The 16,075-nt window shown below is 37.4% G+C and overlaps 3 protein-coding genes across 3 annotated transcripts; 2 read left to right on the plus strand and 1 right to left on the minus strand.

Moving 5' to 3' along the window:
* Window positions 1-360: 360 nt before the first annotated feature.
* Window positions 361-10,106, plus strand: LOC135087993 (myosin-VIIa-like). The gene is made up of 11 exons (XM_063982867.1): window positions 361-551; window positions 1,285-1,542; window positions 2,803-2,987; window positions 3,253-4,460; window positions 4,533-4,774; window positions 4,869-5,705; window positions 5,783-6,121; window positions 6,201-6,415; window positions 6,496-8,819; window positions 8,905-9,401; window positions 9,830-10,106. Exons 1-11 carry the CDS (start codon window positions 528-530, stop codon window positions 10,028-10,030), a joined length of 6,330 nt encoding a protein of 2,109 aa, XP_063838937.1. The 5' UTR covers window positions 361-527; the 3' UTR covers window positions 10,031-10,106.
* A 539-nt stretch (window positions 10,107-10,645) lies between these two features.
* Window positions 10,646-12,678, plus strand: LOC135087994 (inactive peptidyl-prolyl cis-trans isomerase shutdown-like). The gene is made up of 4 exons (XM_063982868.1): window positions 10,646-10,810; window positions 10,887-11,190; window positions 11,265-11,464; window positions 11,546-12,678. Exons 1-4 carry the CDS (start codon window positions 10,743-10,745, stop codon window positions 12,336-12,338), a joined length of 1,365 nt encoding a protein of 454 aa, XP_063838938.1. The 5' UTR covers window positions 10,646-10,742; the 3' UTR covers window positions 12,339-12,678.
* Window positions 12,679-12,779: 101 nt separating this feature from the next.
* Window positions 12,780-14,767, minus strand: LOC135087996 (prohibitin 1). The gene is made up of 5 exons (XM_063982870.1): window positions 14,635-14,767; window positions 14,263-14,352; window positions 13,839-14,000; window positions 13,486-13,667; window positions 12,780-13,397 (listed from the first exon to the last, which is right to left on the minus strand). Exons 2-5 carry the CDS (start codon window positions 14,348-14,350, stop codon window positions 13,005-13,007), a joined length of 825 nt encoding a protein of 274 aa, XP_063838940.1. The 5' UTR covers window positions 14,351-14,352; window positions 14,635-14,767; the 3' UTR covers window positions 12,780-13,004.
* Window positions 14,768-16,075: the final 1,308 nt, after the last annotated feature.

A 16,075-nucleotide genomic window follows, 5' to 3' on the forward strand; every position in this document is an offset into this window, starting at 1 on the left:
GTTTCTTTAAGCATCATCATTAATGTTCACATGTTCAAAGCTGTCTGATGATTTAAAGTAAAATTTAATATTCCTGATTTATCTAAATATGTAGTGTCATTGAGAATAAATCTTACCAATAACTACAATCTTAGCATTCTTAGCACTGCTCATTACAAATTATTGCCATTTTTAACTTGGTAGTGATAACATGAATAAAAATAATTTATTTTTCGAAAAACGTATGATTTTTGAAAAGTAGTATAGTACCCCTACTGTAAATAGATAGGCTAATCATTATAATTACGTTGATTGTCTACAAAATGTTAATTGTTATTTCAAACAGGGATATCAATTATTATCTGATATGATATTAGAATTCTGTACCTACATGATTATCACGGAATATTTGTGATAGGCCACCTTCCTATCTTCTGATAATATTGATAAGTGCAGCAGTCTTTGTATGGACGTACGACGCGTATGTGAAAGTAGTTGAAAAATGTTAAAATTTTTGGTGAGGTGAATCTCAATAATTGTGGTTCGAGATGGCTGATCGTATTCAGTTAGCCGTAAGTAACAAAAATCAATTATGTTTTCTTACTATGTTTGCTCAGTTGACATGTTATCTAACGTTTATTATAGCATGATTCAACTTTCTTTCGCGTATTTTTTTAAGATGTAAAACAGCGAATGATAGCGGCGAAAGGACGTGTTGGTAACCAATTATTACTGCCTCTACGAAATTATACTATTGCCCGCCACTGTCCAATGACATGCATTTGTGCATGCATGCATATTTTTTACGGCCTGGTTCGTCCTCGTCTTGCACGGCTAATACCTAAGTACTTTTTCGAATCGAGCAATTTCAAGATTTAGTATTTACCAGAATATTCAGGAATTGCCAATAATTACGGGAAGGCAAGAGATACAGCAGGTTCTGTAATGCGTCATGAATCCATCTTTTTATAATTTATAAACCTCGATCCTAAGCCTCGATCTACATAACACGTAGGTACAGTAGATTATTATTTTGTCATATCATCTTACGAACCGTACATTATTCTTTAAGCTCTCTTTTATTAATTTATCTACTCTAATAATCTCTTGGGGAAAGGGTATTCCCCTATATCCGAGGTATTTAAATTATTTATTATATCTGCGCTCATATAAATACCTACATTTTATCAATCTTATTAGGTACTATCGAACTTTTACTGTGGAAAATCGTATTTAGTGTTCTTATTAGGTACTATCGAACTTTTACTGTGGAAAATCGTATTTAGATCTCACCTATCATTTCAGAATCTCGTTTGGCTGAAGCCAGAAGGGAAAAGCGAGTTTGACATCCCAATAGCGGTGAAAGTTCTCCAAAGTTCGGCTGAACAGATCAGGGTGCAAGATGACGATGGGAATATCTCCACGGTGGCCATCAGCAGGGTTCTCAAGCCTCTGCACGCCACGTCGGTGTCGGGGGTTGAAGACATGATCACCCTGGGGGAACTCCAGGAGTACACAATTCTCAGGAACCTCCATCTGCGGTACAACCAGCAACTTATTTACGTAAGTGCTTTTAGCATTTTTGTCGTAAATTCAAATCAATTAGCTAACTTACAGACAGAGTAATTACAGGCGGACTAATTTGAACCAGTTTTTCTAAATACAGGGTGTTCTATTTAACTAATGACCACTTCTAGTACCGTAGCTTGTTTAAGTAATCTGTTTTGGTACATACTGAAACTTTGGCGATTGTTTGTAGTACCAGTAGTACTTAAATGTGGTAGATTGGTCAATAGCTTAGATACCTACCGATTTGTTGTGTCCTAGTTAACTCTACTATACCTAAATAGCCAAAGAAATGCGTAAATAAACATTCCACATAGAGCAGTGTTTATTTAATGACAACTGCAATCGCAAGTATGGTCCTGATAAAAATCCGAAGATGTTTAACAGACGCCATTCTTATCAATTTATTGAATCACTGTCGTTTGCGATATATCTGTTACGGCTAAAGATAGTTGTAAACATAAACTTAAGATTAGCCGGCTAAACTTAAGTTTATCTTCGAGAAGCAGCTAAAGTTCAATAACATGTTAGTTTGCGTTGTGATATTCCATCTTTAGCCGGCTGATGTGCACATTAGCCAAAACGAAACGGCTAAAAATGTATTCGATTGGCGCGCCAGGCCGGCGGAGGGCTTGAGGGGGCGGTGGGGAGACAACGCGCGCGCAGTTTTATTTTGTAATTTTAAATACCTACAGAAGATTCTGTAATGACCCAATGGTTCCTTATTATTTTATTTTAATGATTAGGTAGATATTGTTTTAAGTAATTAATATTTTGTTATTGTAATAATTGTAATTTTGAATACCTACATCCTACATAAATAAAAGTATGTGTAATAAAAGTGATTATTTTTAATAAAGTTTTCGTGTCAAAATAGTAAACATTATTACATTGTTTCCTTTTCCATTTCCTTCTACATTTATAGCCAAGGGCCTGCGGTTACACTTAAGTTTAGCCGGCTAAAGATAGAAGAAACTAACATTAACACCTCGTCGAAGATAAACTTAAGTTTAGCCGGCTAATCTTAAGTTTATGTTCACACCTATCTTTAGCCGTAACATATCGATAAAAACGTTGACGAAATTCTCTAATATTAGCATGTTACATACGTAACATAATCTCTACTTATGTATCATAACTTGTTTCTTTTATGATTCATATGTAAATTGATTCAAGTTTATTGAATCTTCAACAGATGGACGCCTGTTGGTGATCGCAGAATTATGATCGTTTCTTAAAATATGCTTTTCATTCCAGACATACACAGGCACAATGTTAATAGCTATCAACCCTTACGAGATACTGCCCATCTACACCATGGATCAGATACACTTTTACCAAGGGCGAAGCGTGAGCGAGGTGCCGCCACACATATTCGCTATTGGCGAAAACTCGTACAGAGAGCTCATGGACACTGCTTCTAATCAATGTATCGTCATCAGGTAATTAGGAAATTAAATAAAGGCACTTATTTACCCTTTTATGTTCTTGTGGTAGTGAAGAGGTGCTGACACGGTACATTTCTGAAGCACATTTCTCTCATAAGTCTCTGACGTTTACTTTACTAATAAACAGGGTGTGTCCGCACATCTCCACCACCGCAGAATCTATGTACCTATAGTCAGTTATTCGGTATATCTGTACAAAAGGTAGTTTTTATGAATCCAAAGCTTAGCATTTACTTACATAATATTTTTATTGTTAAAGTGGCGAGAGTGGTGCCGGAAAAACAGAAAGCACAAAGCTTCTTCTGCAATACCTCGCTGCTGCCAGTGGGAAGCACTCATGGATCGAACAACAAATACAAGAAACAAACCCAATACTAGAAGCGTTCGGTAACGCCAAAACCGTTAGAAACGACAACTCCTCTAGATTCGGGAAATATATCAACATATACTTCAGCGGCAAAGGAGTAATAGAAGGCGGGAACATAGACCAGTATCTGTTAGAGAAATCAAGGATAGTTTCTCAAAATAAAGGGGAGAGGAATTATCACATTTTCTACTCTCTAGTAGCAGGATTGTCAGCTGAAGAAAAGAAAAGGCTGGAATTGGGCCGGCCCGAAGACTACACCTATCTAAATTCTGGCAATATGCTCACTTGCGACGGCCGCAATGATAGCCTAGAATTTGCTGATATACGATCTGCGTTCAAAGTTCTCAACTTCCCCGATAAAGACGTTTGGGGACTCTTCAGCTTGCTGGCCGCTATTTTACACATCGGCAATCTAAAGTTCAAATCCTTCAACTTCAACAACATTGAATCTTCAGAAATTTCTGATGCCGTCAATGCCGGCAGAATTGCTACTCTTCTGGGAGTGAACAAGTCGACGCTGTGTGAATCGTTGACCAGGAAAACGATTGTTGTCCATGGTGAAAAGATTGTCTCCACCATCACCATATCTTCAGCCTTAGAAGGCAGAGATGCGCTCGTAAAAGCCATTTATGGACATATCTTTGAGTACATTGTAGAGATGATAAACAAAACACTTCACAAAGACCAACAACTTTCTAGTGGATCTGTAGGAATTCTGGATATTTTTGGATTCGAAAACTTTGATTCAAACAGCTTTGAACAGCTGTGTATAAACTATGCAAATGAAAATTTGCAACAGTTTTTTGTGAGACACATTTTCAAACTTGAACAAGAGCAATACGAGAAAGAGGGCATCACCTGGACTAATATCAATTATGTCGACAATCAAGAGAATCTTGATATGATTGGGCTGAAACCAATGAATCTGCTCACTCTGATTGATGAAGAGTCAAGATTCCCTAAAGGCACTGACCTGACACTTTTGTCCAAATTGACGACTAACCACAGTACAAGATCTTGTTACTTGTCTCCGAAATCTACGCATGAACATCGATTTGGAGTTAAACATTTTGCTGGTGATGTCTTCTACAATGTTAAAGGTAAGTGATGCTTCATTTGTTGAGTAAGGTTATCAATTTTGATTAGTATTCAGCTTTTATCTTTAATTTTAGGTTTTTTGGATAAAAATAGGGACATGTTAACAACGGACATCAAGGAGATGATGATGGACTCCAGCAATACATTCCTAAAGAATTTGTTCATCGCAGAGACTGCGCCAACTCAAAGCGGCCGCAAAGTTGTCTCTTTGAGTTATCAGTTTAAGACTTCACTAGATGCTCTAATGAAAACTCTATATGCCTGCCATCCGTTCTTTGTCAGATGCATCAAACCAAATGAAGTCAAAAAACCAAAAGTAAGTATTTTTAATCTGATACTGATACTTCTTAAACCAATTAATTCTACCGTGTGAGTGCGACCAAAAACTAAAAAAAAAAACTTTTTTTTAGCTCTTAGATCGCGGTTTATGCGTTCGACAATTGAGATACGCGGGTCTGATGGAGACCGCAAAAATAAGACAAGCGGGATACCCCATACGCTACTCGTATGCAGAGTTTGTCTACCGGTACCGCCTCATAGTGCCCGGTATACCGCCGGCAGAAAAAACTGACTGCAAGAATGCCACGAAGAAGATTTGCAGCGAAGTATTGCCAGACCAAGAATTTCGACTTGGGCATACTAAAGTATTCCTCAAAGATTCACACGACGCTATCCTCGAAGAATTAAGACACAAAGTGCTTATGACTGCAGTTATCAAAGTTCAAGCCAATGCAAGAAGGTTTATCCACAGGAGAAGATTCCTTAAATTGCGAGCGGCTGCTATTTCGATACAGAAGCATTTCCGAGCTCGAGGATACAGGAAGAGGTATCTTGTGATGAGGAGAGGGTACCTGCGAATGCAAGCTGCTATAAAGTCCAGGCAATTAAGAAGGACTTTCGTCAACTTGAGGAAGTTCTTCTCGAAACTGCAGGCGTGTTCTAAGGGTTTCCTTGTAAGAAAATTGATTCACGACAAGGGTGTAATCTTAAGAGCAAAGTTAAAAGAATTTAAAAAGGAGAAGGATGATGAAATAAGATCTGGTACGTCAGAAGCCAAGGCGGCTGATAATCATGAGAAGAAGTATAATGAACTTATGAGATCAATATGGATCATTAAGGACGTTTCGCTAGAGGGTAATGTTCAAAACGCAACGGTGATTGATGATAGATACGTTGATGACGTTTTCGGTTTTTTGAAGGATACGACGACGCCTGCTGGCACAGTGAGGGGTACAGGTTTCGGAGTGGTAAGTATTTGTTCACATAAGGCACACTTCTACTCATTTTATTACATTTCTTTTTTTAATTGGATTATTTTTTACAGACCACAACGGCTAAGCCAGAGATAACGAGCGTCATTCCCATACCACAAGCTCCAGAAGAAGAACCGTTCGATGAGTTCAACTTCAGAAAGTTTGCAGCAACATACTTCTTAGGCAACTTGAGCCATCTGTATTCCCGAAGACCGCTCAAACATTCCCTACTGGACTTGCCGTCTCCCATTGACAAAATAGCTGCGCAGGCGCTTTGGATAACCATTCTGCGATTTATGGGTGACTTAGCTGAACCTAAATACGTAGATGATAAGGTTGATAACGTTCCCGTTATGTCGAAATTAACAGATACGATCGGACGCGCCTTCCAAAAGACTAAAGAATTTGAAGTAAGTATGATAGAATCCGAAATATTCAAAATAATAAATTCATAGTCAGAATTTCCTACAGCTAATAATTTTATTGCAGGATATTCTAATGAAGGACAACTACCAGAGCAACCCAAAACTGATACAGAAGACTCTGAAGCGTCAAACCAAATTGAATGAAGAATTTATGAAGAGTTTATTAAATGATGAAGTTACCAACGATATGTACAGCTCTTGGCTAAACTCACGACGAAGTACTAACTTAGAAAAGTTGCACTTCATTGTCGGCCATGGTATCATCAGAAAAGAACTAAGGTAAATAATTGATTGAACTAAGTTAAATGGATACAGACCTCTTAGTCAAAGCTATAATTTATTCTTCTAATCTTTTCCAGGGATGAAATATACTGCCAACTATGTAAACAGCTAACAAATAACCCATCCAAAGCGTCTCATGCCAGAGGCTGGATTCTTCTATCGCTTTGTGTCGGTTGCTTCCCGCCTTCGGAGAGATTCGTTAAGTATTTACGATCTTTCCTACGCGATGGACCTCCAGGCTATGCACCATACTGCGAGGGAAGACTCCTACGAACCTTCAAGAATGGCACCCGAACCCAGCCACCAAGTTGGCTTGAATTACAAGCCACTAAGACAAAGAAACCCATCCTTTTAACTGTCACTTTGATGGACGAATCCATGAAGACTGTCCAATCTGATTCAGCCACGACATCAGAAGAAATATGCCAGCAAATAGCTGACAGCATCGGTTTGACTGATACATTTGGGTTCTCATTATACATAACACTGTATGACAAGGTACTCTCTTTAGGAAGCGAGGGAGAACACATTATGGACGCAGTGTCCCAATGCGAGCAATTTGCGAAAGAACAAGGAACTCCAGAGAAGAGTGCACCATGGAGATTATTCTTCAGGAAAGAGGTGTTCACGCCGTGGCACAATCCAAGTGACGATCCAATTGCCACCCATTTAATATACTGTCAAGTAGCAAAGGGTGTTAAATTCGGTGAATACCGATGTGACTCAGAAAAAGACTTAGCAATGATAGCAGCTCAGCAACACTATATCGAATATGGCGCGCGTATCGACCCCAATGTATTACGGAAAGTTATCGTCAATTATATACCCAACCAGTTCATTCAATCAAACGATGCTGCTTTAACTAAATGGGAGCATCTCGTCACAAAAGCTTTCGAGTCAGCCCAGAGCGTTAAATCGAAAGTAGACCCCCTGAACTGCAAGGAAGATATCGTTATTTTTGCAAAATTGAAATGGCCTATGCTATTTTCTAGATTTTTCGAAGCAGTTAAAATTAAGGGTGAGAATATAAACAAGGATATAGTAATTATCGCAGTCAATTGGACTGGTGTTTACATTGTGGATCAGCTAGAGCAAATACTCCTCGAAATATCATTTTCTGAAGTGACGTATGTAGCATACAACGAGGACCCGGATTTCGAAAATTTGGGAAGAATCACGATAAGGACTATTCAACAAGAAGAATTCGTGTTCCAGAGCATGGATGCGAGCGAAATGAGTGCGCTTATCATTTATTTGATTGATGGGCTGAAGAGACGTTCCATTTATGTTGTTGCCCAAACTGATTCTCAGGGCTACAGTGATGCATCCTCGTTCTTGCAATACAAAAAGGGTGATCTCATCACTCTCTTGCAAGACTGCACCGGAGAAACACTAATGAACTCCACTTGGGGTCACGGTATTTGCAATGATCAAGAAGGTCTATTCCCAACAGAACAAGTGTATATCTTACCTACTATGACAGCGCCTTCTAATACAATACTAGAGATATTCAAGAAGGGCAACATAAATAACGACAGAAAGACTCCTTCCAAATATAATACTATTCAGAGGAAACGTATGCATACGCTTGAGAAGTTCGCCAAGGAACACTTCAGAGAAGACATTGATATAAATACTACTATATCTCGACAGTCGACTTTGACTACTGCAAAGAGAGCAGTGGCTCCTGATCTGTGGGCTCACTCTAGAGAACCGCTCCGTAGACCACTTTTGCGGAAGTTGCAAGATGAAAATGTTGCTAAAATTGCGGTCGCAGCATTCTTTGGTATACTGAAGTATATGGGCGATATGCCAGCTCCGAAAGCGAGGACTGCCACTGAGTATACGGATGAAATATTCCGAGCACCTCTAACGGAGCCTGCGCTTCGCGATGAAATATACTGCCAGATCATGAAACAGCTGACGAATAACAGAATCCAGCTGAGCGAGGAACGTGGCTGGGAACTGATGTGGCTGGCCACAGGGGTGTTCTCTTGCGGACAATTGTTACAAAAAGAATTAGTGGAATTCTTGAAGACCCGCCCGCATCCTATAGCTAAAGAATGTTTGAAACGACATTTCAAGATACAGAAATGTGGATCTAGAATTTACGCCCCTTACGTCGTGGAGGTAGAAGCTATTCAGCATAGAAGTATGCAGATATACCACAAGGTTTATTTCCCCGACGACACCGATGAGGCATTCGAGGTGGATTCTTCCACGAAGGCGAAAGAACTATGTGAACAAATAACTGGCCGACTCAGTCTGAAGAATAGTGATGGGTTCAGTTTGTTTGTAAAGATTGCAGATAAAGTATTTTCCGTGCCAGAAAACTACTACTTCTTCGATTTTGTGTACGAGTTAGTGGAATGGATGAAACAAACCCGGCCTGTACGAGGCGGTAAGACCTAGTGCCTTAATGTTTTGGTCATGCATCTTTTTTAGTTTTGTGTATTTAGTTGACTAATATTAATATTTGTTTACAGCTGGAAGCCAAGTGCAAATGAACTATCAAATATTCTTCATGAAGAAACTCTGGATAAACACTCTTCCGGGCAAAGACAAGAATGCTGATCAAATCTTCTACTACCCACAAGAGCTGCCCAAGTATTTGCGGGGATACCACAAGACGTCAAAACAAGATTTGGTGGAATTGGCGGCTCTCGTCTACAGAGCTCGGTTTGGCGGTGATCAGACATTGCTCCCACAAATAACACAAATGCTCGAGGATTTCATACCTTCTGACATGGTTAGGATACAAACGAACTCCCAGTGGAAATCATCCATCAACACTGCTTACTTACAACAAGGCAATATGACAGCAAATGAAGCGAAGGAGAATTTCCTAAAAAAAATTTATCAGCTGCCGACTTTCGGTACTGCTTTCTTTGAAGTGAAGCAAACTTCTGACCCCTCGTATCCAGAAATGGTTGTAATAGGAATCAACAAAAATGGCGTCAGTGTGATTCATCCTCAAAGTCGGGTAAGTTAAATTAATTCTTATATTTACATATGAAAAAAATAATTAAAAAACATACTTTTAAACTTACCGCGTGTGACCGCGTTGTGTCGCCATCTTTTCCTTGATTCCAGAAAACTTTGCTCAAACTATGATTACCATATTTTATCTATGTCCCGCGGGTGTCGTAAGAGGCGACTTAGGGACTACACATCAAACAGAGAATGGGCAGCAGCGCTCTCTGAAAAACATCAATCTTTTAAACTGCGATCTCCAACCCGCCTGCCAAGCGTGGAGATTATGGCAAAACCCTCCACTATAGTGGAGGAGGCTCATAGTCCAGCAGTGGACTGTAAAGGGCTGTTGATGATGATGATGATCTATGGTTTAGTTTTTGGTTGTCTACCCTCATAAATCTAGCCTGGCTAACATTTTTAATTTTTATTTTACAGGAGGTCCTCGTAACGCATCCGTTCTCTCAACTCTCAAACTGGTCTTCTGGCAACACGTTCTTCCACATGACGATGGGCAACATCCTTCGCGGAACCAAGATCCTCTGCGAAACGTCACTTGGATACAAGATGGACGACCTCATATCGTCATACATTGCTGTTCTGAGACAAACGATGGCCTCAAAATCAAAAGCTCAATAAAATTTTGTATGAAAAGAAATGTAAATTTATAGACGTAATGTTTGTATCTAAGTAATAAAATTATAATAGATCCATACTTATTATGAGTTTTTTTTAATGTAAATGTATAAGATCAATCGGCCTACCCAGGGCCGTCTTTAACCTATTAGGCCCTGGGCACTTAAAGATCAAGGGGGGCCCATATCATCTGGAGAAAGGTCTTTTGAGTAGACAGGGGCCCCCAGTGTTACCAACTTAGGGGTTTTCCCCCCAGATTTAGGGGGTAAATAAGTGAGATGGGATTTTTTAGGGTTTTTTTGACTCTTTAAATAGGTACATATTTTTAAATTTATAATTAAGGCGATTTTAGGGGGTTTTGACACAACTTTAGGGATAAATATTTTTGAGAGTTGGTAACACTGGGGGCCCCCTCGATCGCGGGGCCCTGGGCACGTGCCCAAAGTGCCCAGTGGGTTAGAGGGGCCTGGGCCTACCTACCTAAAATCTACTAGATTAAAGCATTTCCATAAAAAATAAAAAGTAATTTGCTCGAAGCTATAATGGATACATCTTTAATAAATTGTTCTTCTTCTTCTTTCCTGAACGAACGATAGATGTCAATGTCAATTGTCAAAACCAAACTGTCAAAAACTTTCATGGTCTATTCGTGTTTATTCGATTTTGTTGCGCTCTGCAAAACAAGTAAAAAACTCGAATTATTATTTGTTTGTGAATGAAATTACTATTAAAAATGGAGGAAAAACCAACTACGGTTCCATTGGAAGATGGCATAGATTTGAGGTACTAGCTGCGGTGAACATTATTGTGTTTGTTTCTTCGACAAAACATTAGCCCTACCCTCTTTTATTTTTTCTAGAGAACTTATGACTACTGGTTCAGTAATTCACATAAATGAAGTATATGATGAGGCTGAGCCATATACAGATCCAGACCAACCAAGAGCTAAGCATATTGACTTCATTGGGCAACCTGTGAAAGATTTCAAAGAATTGGAGAAGACTTTGAAGTCAATTGATGAAGATGGTCATGTTAAAAAGAAAATTATCGAAGAAGGAGGTGGCATACCATTGCACGATGGTAATACAGTCTCAGTTGCCTTTTCGGGGTACTGGGAAAATGAGTGTGAAGCATTTGATGCACGAAGCCTTCATAAACCTTTGGTTTGTATGAAATCAATAATGTCTATCAAATTATCGCTAATTGATTATTTACTTAGTTATATTCGTTTTTTTAGGTTGTAGATTTGAAAGAAAATGGTTTATTACCTGGTTTACAAATTGCTATCAAGTCTATGTTAGTTGGTGAAGTGTCCATATTTCTCTTCACGCACCATCTTATGTATGGAGAAATGGGTATTCCTCCACGAATCAAAGCAAAAGCCAGCTCTGTCTTTTATATAAAACTTGTTAAAAGCATTATTACACCTAAGGAGGCGTAAGTGATAGTTATGAATGCTATAATATAATATTTAAAAGGCAAGAGAAAATTATAATAATGAAACATGTTATTTTTCAGACCTATAGACTTCTCAGAGCCCAACATGTTTCGTCGAGTTGATCGTGAAGTTAGATTATTACTTTCCTCAGGGTGGTCATTGTACAAAATTAACAATTATTCAGCAGCCATAAGCGTATTTAGAAAAGCAGTAAACCTACTTCACAAATGTCGCTTGGCTGACGAAAATGAGGAAAAATTACAAGAAAAGCTACTAGTAAAATCGTACATAAATCTAGCATTGTGCTATAATCAGACTAAACAGCCATTGAAAGCTTGTTCGGCTTGCAATGAGCTGAGAAGGTTGAACAAGCTTTGGAACAATCCTAAAGTTCTTTTTATAAATGCTAAAGCATTAAGAATGATTGGTCAGTTTGATTGTGCTGAGAAAAGATTAAAAAAAGCTCTCCAATTGGCCTCCGACAAAAACAAACACAATGTTTTGGATGAATTACAGCTACTCAAGAAGTCACAGGAAATGTGCAATCGAGCAAAAGTAATTGAAAGAGCAGCATTGACTAAAAAAGACATAAGTGATGAATTCAAAAAAGAAGTTGATAATCTAATAAAGAATTTCAAGGAAAATTCAGATTTACATAAGCTAATGATGCCACATGGTTTAAATATTTCTGAAGTTGAATATATAAAAGAAACTTGCATAAAAGAAAATGTTTTTTGCAGAAAGGTAAAGAATGAATTTCCGTTAGAAAATGACGATCAACAGCCTTCTTCTTCATCTGAAGGTAAAATTAATGAAAGATATGCATTAGATAAGTTTGAAGATGTAAATGAAACAGATCAAAATGAAGAGTAAGTGGAAATCACATTTCAAAAATAATTATTAAGCTTGTGTTTAAATGAGATGCTCTAGTTCAATCTTGAGTATGGATTTTCTTATTATGATCTAATAAATTATCTGATAGTTCAAGAATGATGTTTGAGATTAGCTGGATTAAAGTTTTAAGTAATACAGGTCTTATCTTCTCAAATATTGCTCTTGATTATTATCAGACTAAAGTTACAATCTAGAAATCAATGTTTCTCTGCCATAAAAAAGGGTTAATATTATATTAACTTGATTTTTGTAAAGTTTAAGTTTTGTTACAATAATATTATGTGAAAAGTATACAAATAAAGTTAATTTTGGACTTTCATGTTTTAAATTTCATAGAACTTCCCTTTCCTATAGAACCCACATTATGTTTTAAGAATTTTATGAGGTCTATTATGTAGACTGGTTACTAAAAAACAAAGGTCAACAAAAGTATAGTTTAATGGATAATTACAATTTTTCATATTAACTAAATTAATGACTACAAACTATTGGTGGAACCAGCATTAGTCTCTCAAAATGCAACATACTTAAATATTATTTTGTGTAAGTAAATACAAATGCAATTGTACAGACCAACCAACCAACCCTTGTAACCTTAGAACACTGCTGCGAAGTTGTGTCAACTTCATAGAGATGATTTCAAACTTAGTTTTGAGTTGGGAGGTTTAAGAGAACATTTTGGCCTTGTGGTAGGTAAGTAACATTGCGAGACTTCGATAGTTGGTAGGCTATGTCCTCTGCGGCTTCAATACGACGCAGCTCGACTAAACCTTCACCAGCCTGACCGAAAGACTTGGCAAGTAATACTGCCGCCTGGGCGTCACCCTCAGCAGCGATAACGGCGGCTTTTTTCTGTTGTTCGGCTTTCTCTACAAGGAATCTCGCTTTTTCGGCTTCCTGCTGTGCCACTTGTTTCAACTCTACAGCCTGTGTGAACTCCTTGCCGAAAGTCAGATGTGTGATTGAAATGTCATCTAAAATCAAACCGAACTGGCCTGCTCTCTCCGTCAGACTTTCATTCACTTTTTGTGAGACAACCTGAAAAAGAAAGACATGATTTTAGAATAATAATATACTTAATGTATTTTTAATCAAACGTTTTGTTCAGTAAATGAATATTACTGACCTCTCTCTGTGTGATAAGTTCTCCAGCATCAAACTGTGCTACTACTGCTTTTAAAACTTCAGATGTGATTGATGGAAGAACTCTTTCATCGTAGTCAATACCCAGAATGGTGTAGATTCTGGGCAGCTGATCAGGTACAGGTCTGAATAGGATACGGAGAGTGATGTTCACATTCTGAAGATCTGGAATAAAAAAAACAAGACATTAGATTTGACATAGTTTCTTATAAGATGATTATGGTTACTAGTAGATACAGTTTGTCTTTCCCTTTGCTGTATGATCCAAGGTGACTCAACAAATTCACTTGTTTTTACAATTTTTTAATAAAATATACTGTGTAAATTGTTATGTACCTTTGCTACCAGTCACGGTTGGCACATTTCTGGGTCTGGATCGGATGTCAAAAATGATGGGCTTTTGCACCCATGGGATGAAGAAGTGGGTGCCTTCTCCCACTACGAGGTTCTTGACACCAGCAAATCTATCGAAGATGACAGCTCTGTGACCTCCATCAACTGTAATATGCACATTTTTTATATGATGAGTAAAATTTACAATAATAATGGTTATAAATTGGTGAAATCATATTTGTATTTTGATGAAACATCTTACATTATTTGAATGTTCTTATTCTTTTAATGTAGCTTATTCACAAATGCACAACTAAAACTAAAGTTGTATCCAACAATAAGTGTTATTTAATAAATTCCTTTACATTATTTCTCTTGGTAACTAAAACTATGTGGGTTTTGTGTTATACACATAGGATATGCTTACCATTGTATAATGCAGAGTTCACTACTCCACCAACTAACGCCACACCCAAACCAACCTGGCCAATACGGTTAAACAACTGCGCTGCCATATCTGGAAAATGTTATAAGATTCTTATACGAAACTGAACTGATAACTGAGGTTAGCACCAGTATTGGCCTATTCTTACAACATTTCACATAATATTGAATCATCTCAAAAACTAACAGTTTCGCTTCAGCATTCAATAAATAAAAGGCATTTGCATAGTTAACTACTATTTAACTAAATAATTACGTAAATACTCGTAAAATAATGCACGGTATGTTACCTAACCTCAAAAATTTTAGTAACTTTTGCTTTTACTAGAATGTTAGATAGCGTTTGTGCATTTACCTCAAATTGTAGGATTTATGTGTGTTTTAATCTAACTTTAGTGTCTTTGTTGAAAGTAAATAAATCAGAATAAAAATTAGATTCCAAACTGCACGAAAAGACCAGCGGTGCACAGATTACTAAAACTTAAGTTTTTAAATGTCAGATAGGCAAAGACATTTATGGTTTAGGCAAATGTAATTTGGCCACTTTAGTTTTAACCATTTTTCATTTCTAACCTTGACTAGGATTTTTTTTAAATCATGAATACCATTATCTCCTTAATAATTATGGCTGCATTTATTGATTATTTAGAACTAGACATGAAGGCTCTTTCACATTCACTTTTACATTATTGGACAAGTCAGGGGCTCCTACAGCAATAGAATTCAGTTCAGTGTGCGGGATCCAGTAATGCAGGATCCCGCAAAACTGGCCTGTCGTATGAACACACAATTATTTTATGAGTGTTAGAAAGTCGAATTACATAAATTTTTTAACTGATCACTTTGAACTGATTTGCGGGACACTGCGAACAGGATGTTCGTGTGAACGTTATTGTTAAAACACGTGTGTGTAAGTAGTTATACAGGGTGGAATTTTGTAATGCCTTCTGGAGGGAAAGTACTCATAATATTGTAGATAAAAATTTTTTCTCAAAGGAAACATTCATTTATTTTTGAAAAAAAAAAATAGAACTGCATTCAAAGATTTCCAAAAATTGCTTGCCACACCCGAGAATCGAACCAACTAAAATCTGTTAAAAATTACACCCTGTATTTTTATAGCATCGATCGTTAGGGTTAAGTATAAGGATGAAATATCTCTAACAAACTTGATAAATTAAATGAAAGGAACACAATGAAATCTTAAATTACCTATTTTAATTGGGCACAGAAAATTGTATGGTGTGGTAGTAAATTATCGAAAAGAATTCGAAAATCTTCGAATGCAGTTCGAACTCTTTCTTTCAAAAAATTAAGGAATGTTTTCCTTCAGTAAAATTTTCTATCTACAGTATTAAGAGTAGGTACTTTCCCTCCAGGTGGCATTACAAAATTCCACCCTGTATAAGTAAATAAGTTTATAATATACTTAGTTAAGCAGCATGCCCAAGTGCCCAAGGCGCTCGCTGAAAATCAGTGCAGCCACGATTTTAGTTGGAGGGTTAAACCTCCATTATCAGCCCAAGAAATCCTCAGTGACTAATTTATTGCATAACCCATGTAAAAACAATTACCTAATAACGATTATCGATCAAAAATAAAATATTAGCATCCATCGGTGTTCCGTGGGACATTTAATTTACAAAGTAAATGATTGCTCATTGGAGTTATTGTATAATTGCGCCACCCAGTATCGGACCCTCAGCACGGTCCGATTATTATCCCCTTCGGTGTATTTGTTTATTTTTCGTTCAATTACCATCTGTTTCCCGCCAGTAACTGAGTGTTTGCTCTTA

This window comes from Ostrinia nubilalis, chromosome 3 (genome assembly GCF_963855985.1).
Source record: "Ostrinia nubilalis chromosome 3, ilOstNubi1.1, whole genome shotgun sequence".
NCBI lineage: Eukaryota > Metazoa > Arthropoda > Insecta > Lepidoptera > Crambidae > Ostrinia > Ostrinia nubilalis.

Coding starts and splice junctions, on each gene's coding strand:
- LOC135087994 (XM_063982868.1), top strand. CDS start 10,743: ATGAAATTACTATTAAAAATGGAGGAAAAACCAACTACGGTTCCATTG. Junction 11,191..11,264: donor GAAGCCTTCATAAACCTTTG/GTTTGTATGAAA, acceptor TCGTTTTTTTAG/GTTGTAGATTTGAAAGAAAA. Junction 11,465..11,545: donor ATTATTACACCTAAGGAGGC/GTAAGTGATAGT, acceptor GTTATTTTTCAG/ACCTATAGACTTCTCAGAGC.
- LOC135087993 (XM_063982867.1), top strand. CDS start 528: ATGGCTGATCGTATTCAGTTAGCC. Junction 2,988..3,252: donor AATCAATGTATCGTCATCAG/GTAATTAGGAAA, acceptor TTATTGTTAAAG/TGGCGAGAGTGGTGCCGGAA. Junction 4,775..4,868: donor ATGAAGTCAAAAAACCAAAA/GTAAGTATTTTT, acceptor ACTTTTTTTTAG/CTCTTAGATCGCGGTTTATG.
- LOC135087996 (XM_063982870.1), bottom strand. CDS start 14,350: ATGGCAGCGCAGTTGTTTAACCGTATTGGCCAGGTTGGTTTGGGTGTG. Junction 14,001..14,262: donor GAACTCTGCATTATACAATG/GTAAGCATATCC, acceptor TGCATATTACAG/TTGATGGAGGTCACAGAGCT. Junction 13,398..13,485: donor AACTTATCACACAGAGAGAG/GTCAGTAATATT, acceptor TTTCTTTTTCAG/GTTGTCTCACAAAAAGTGAA.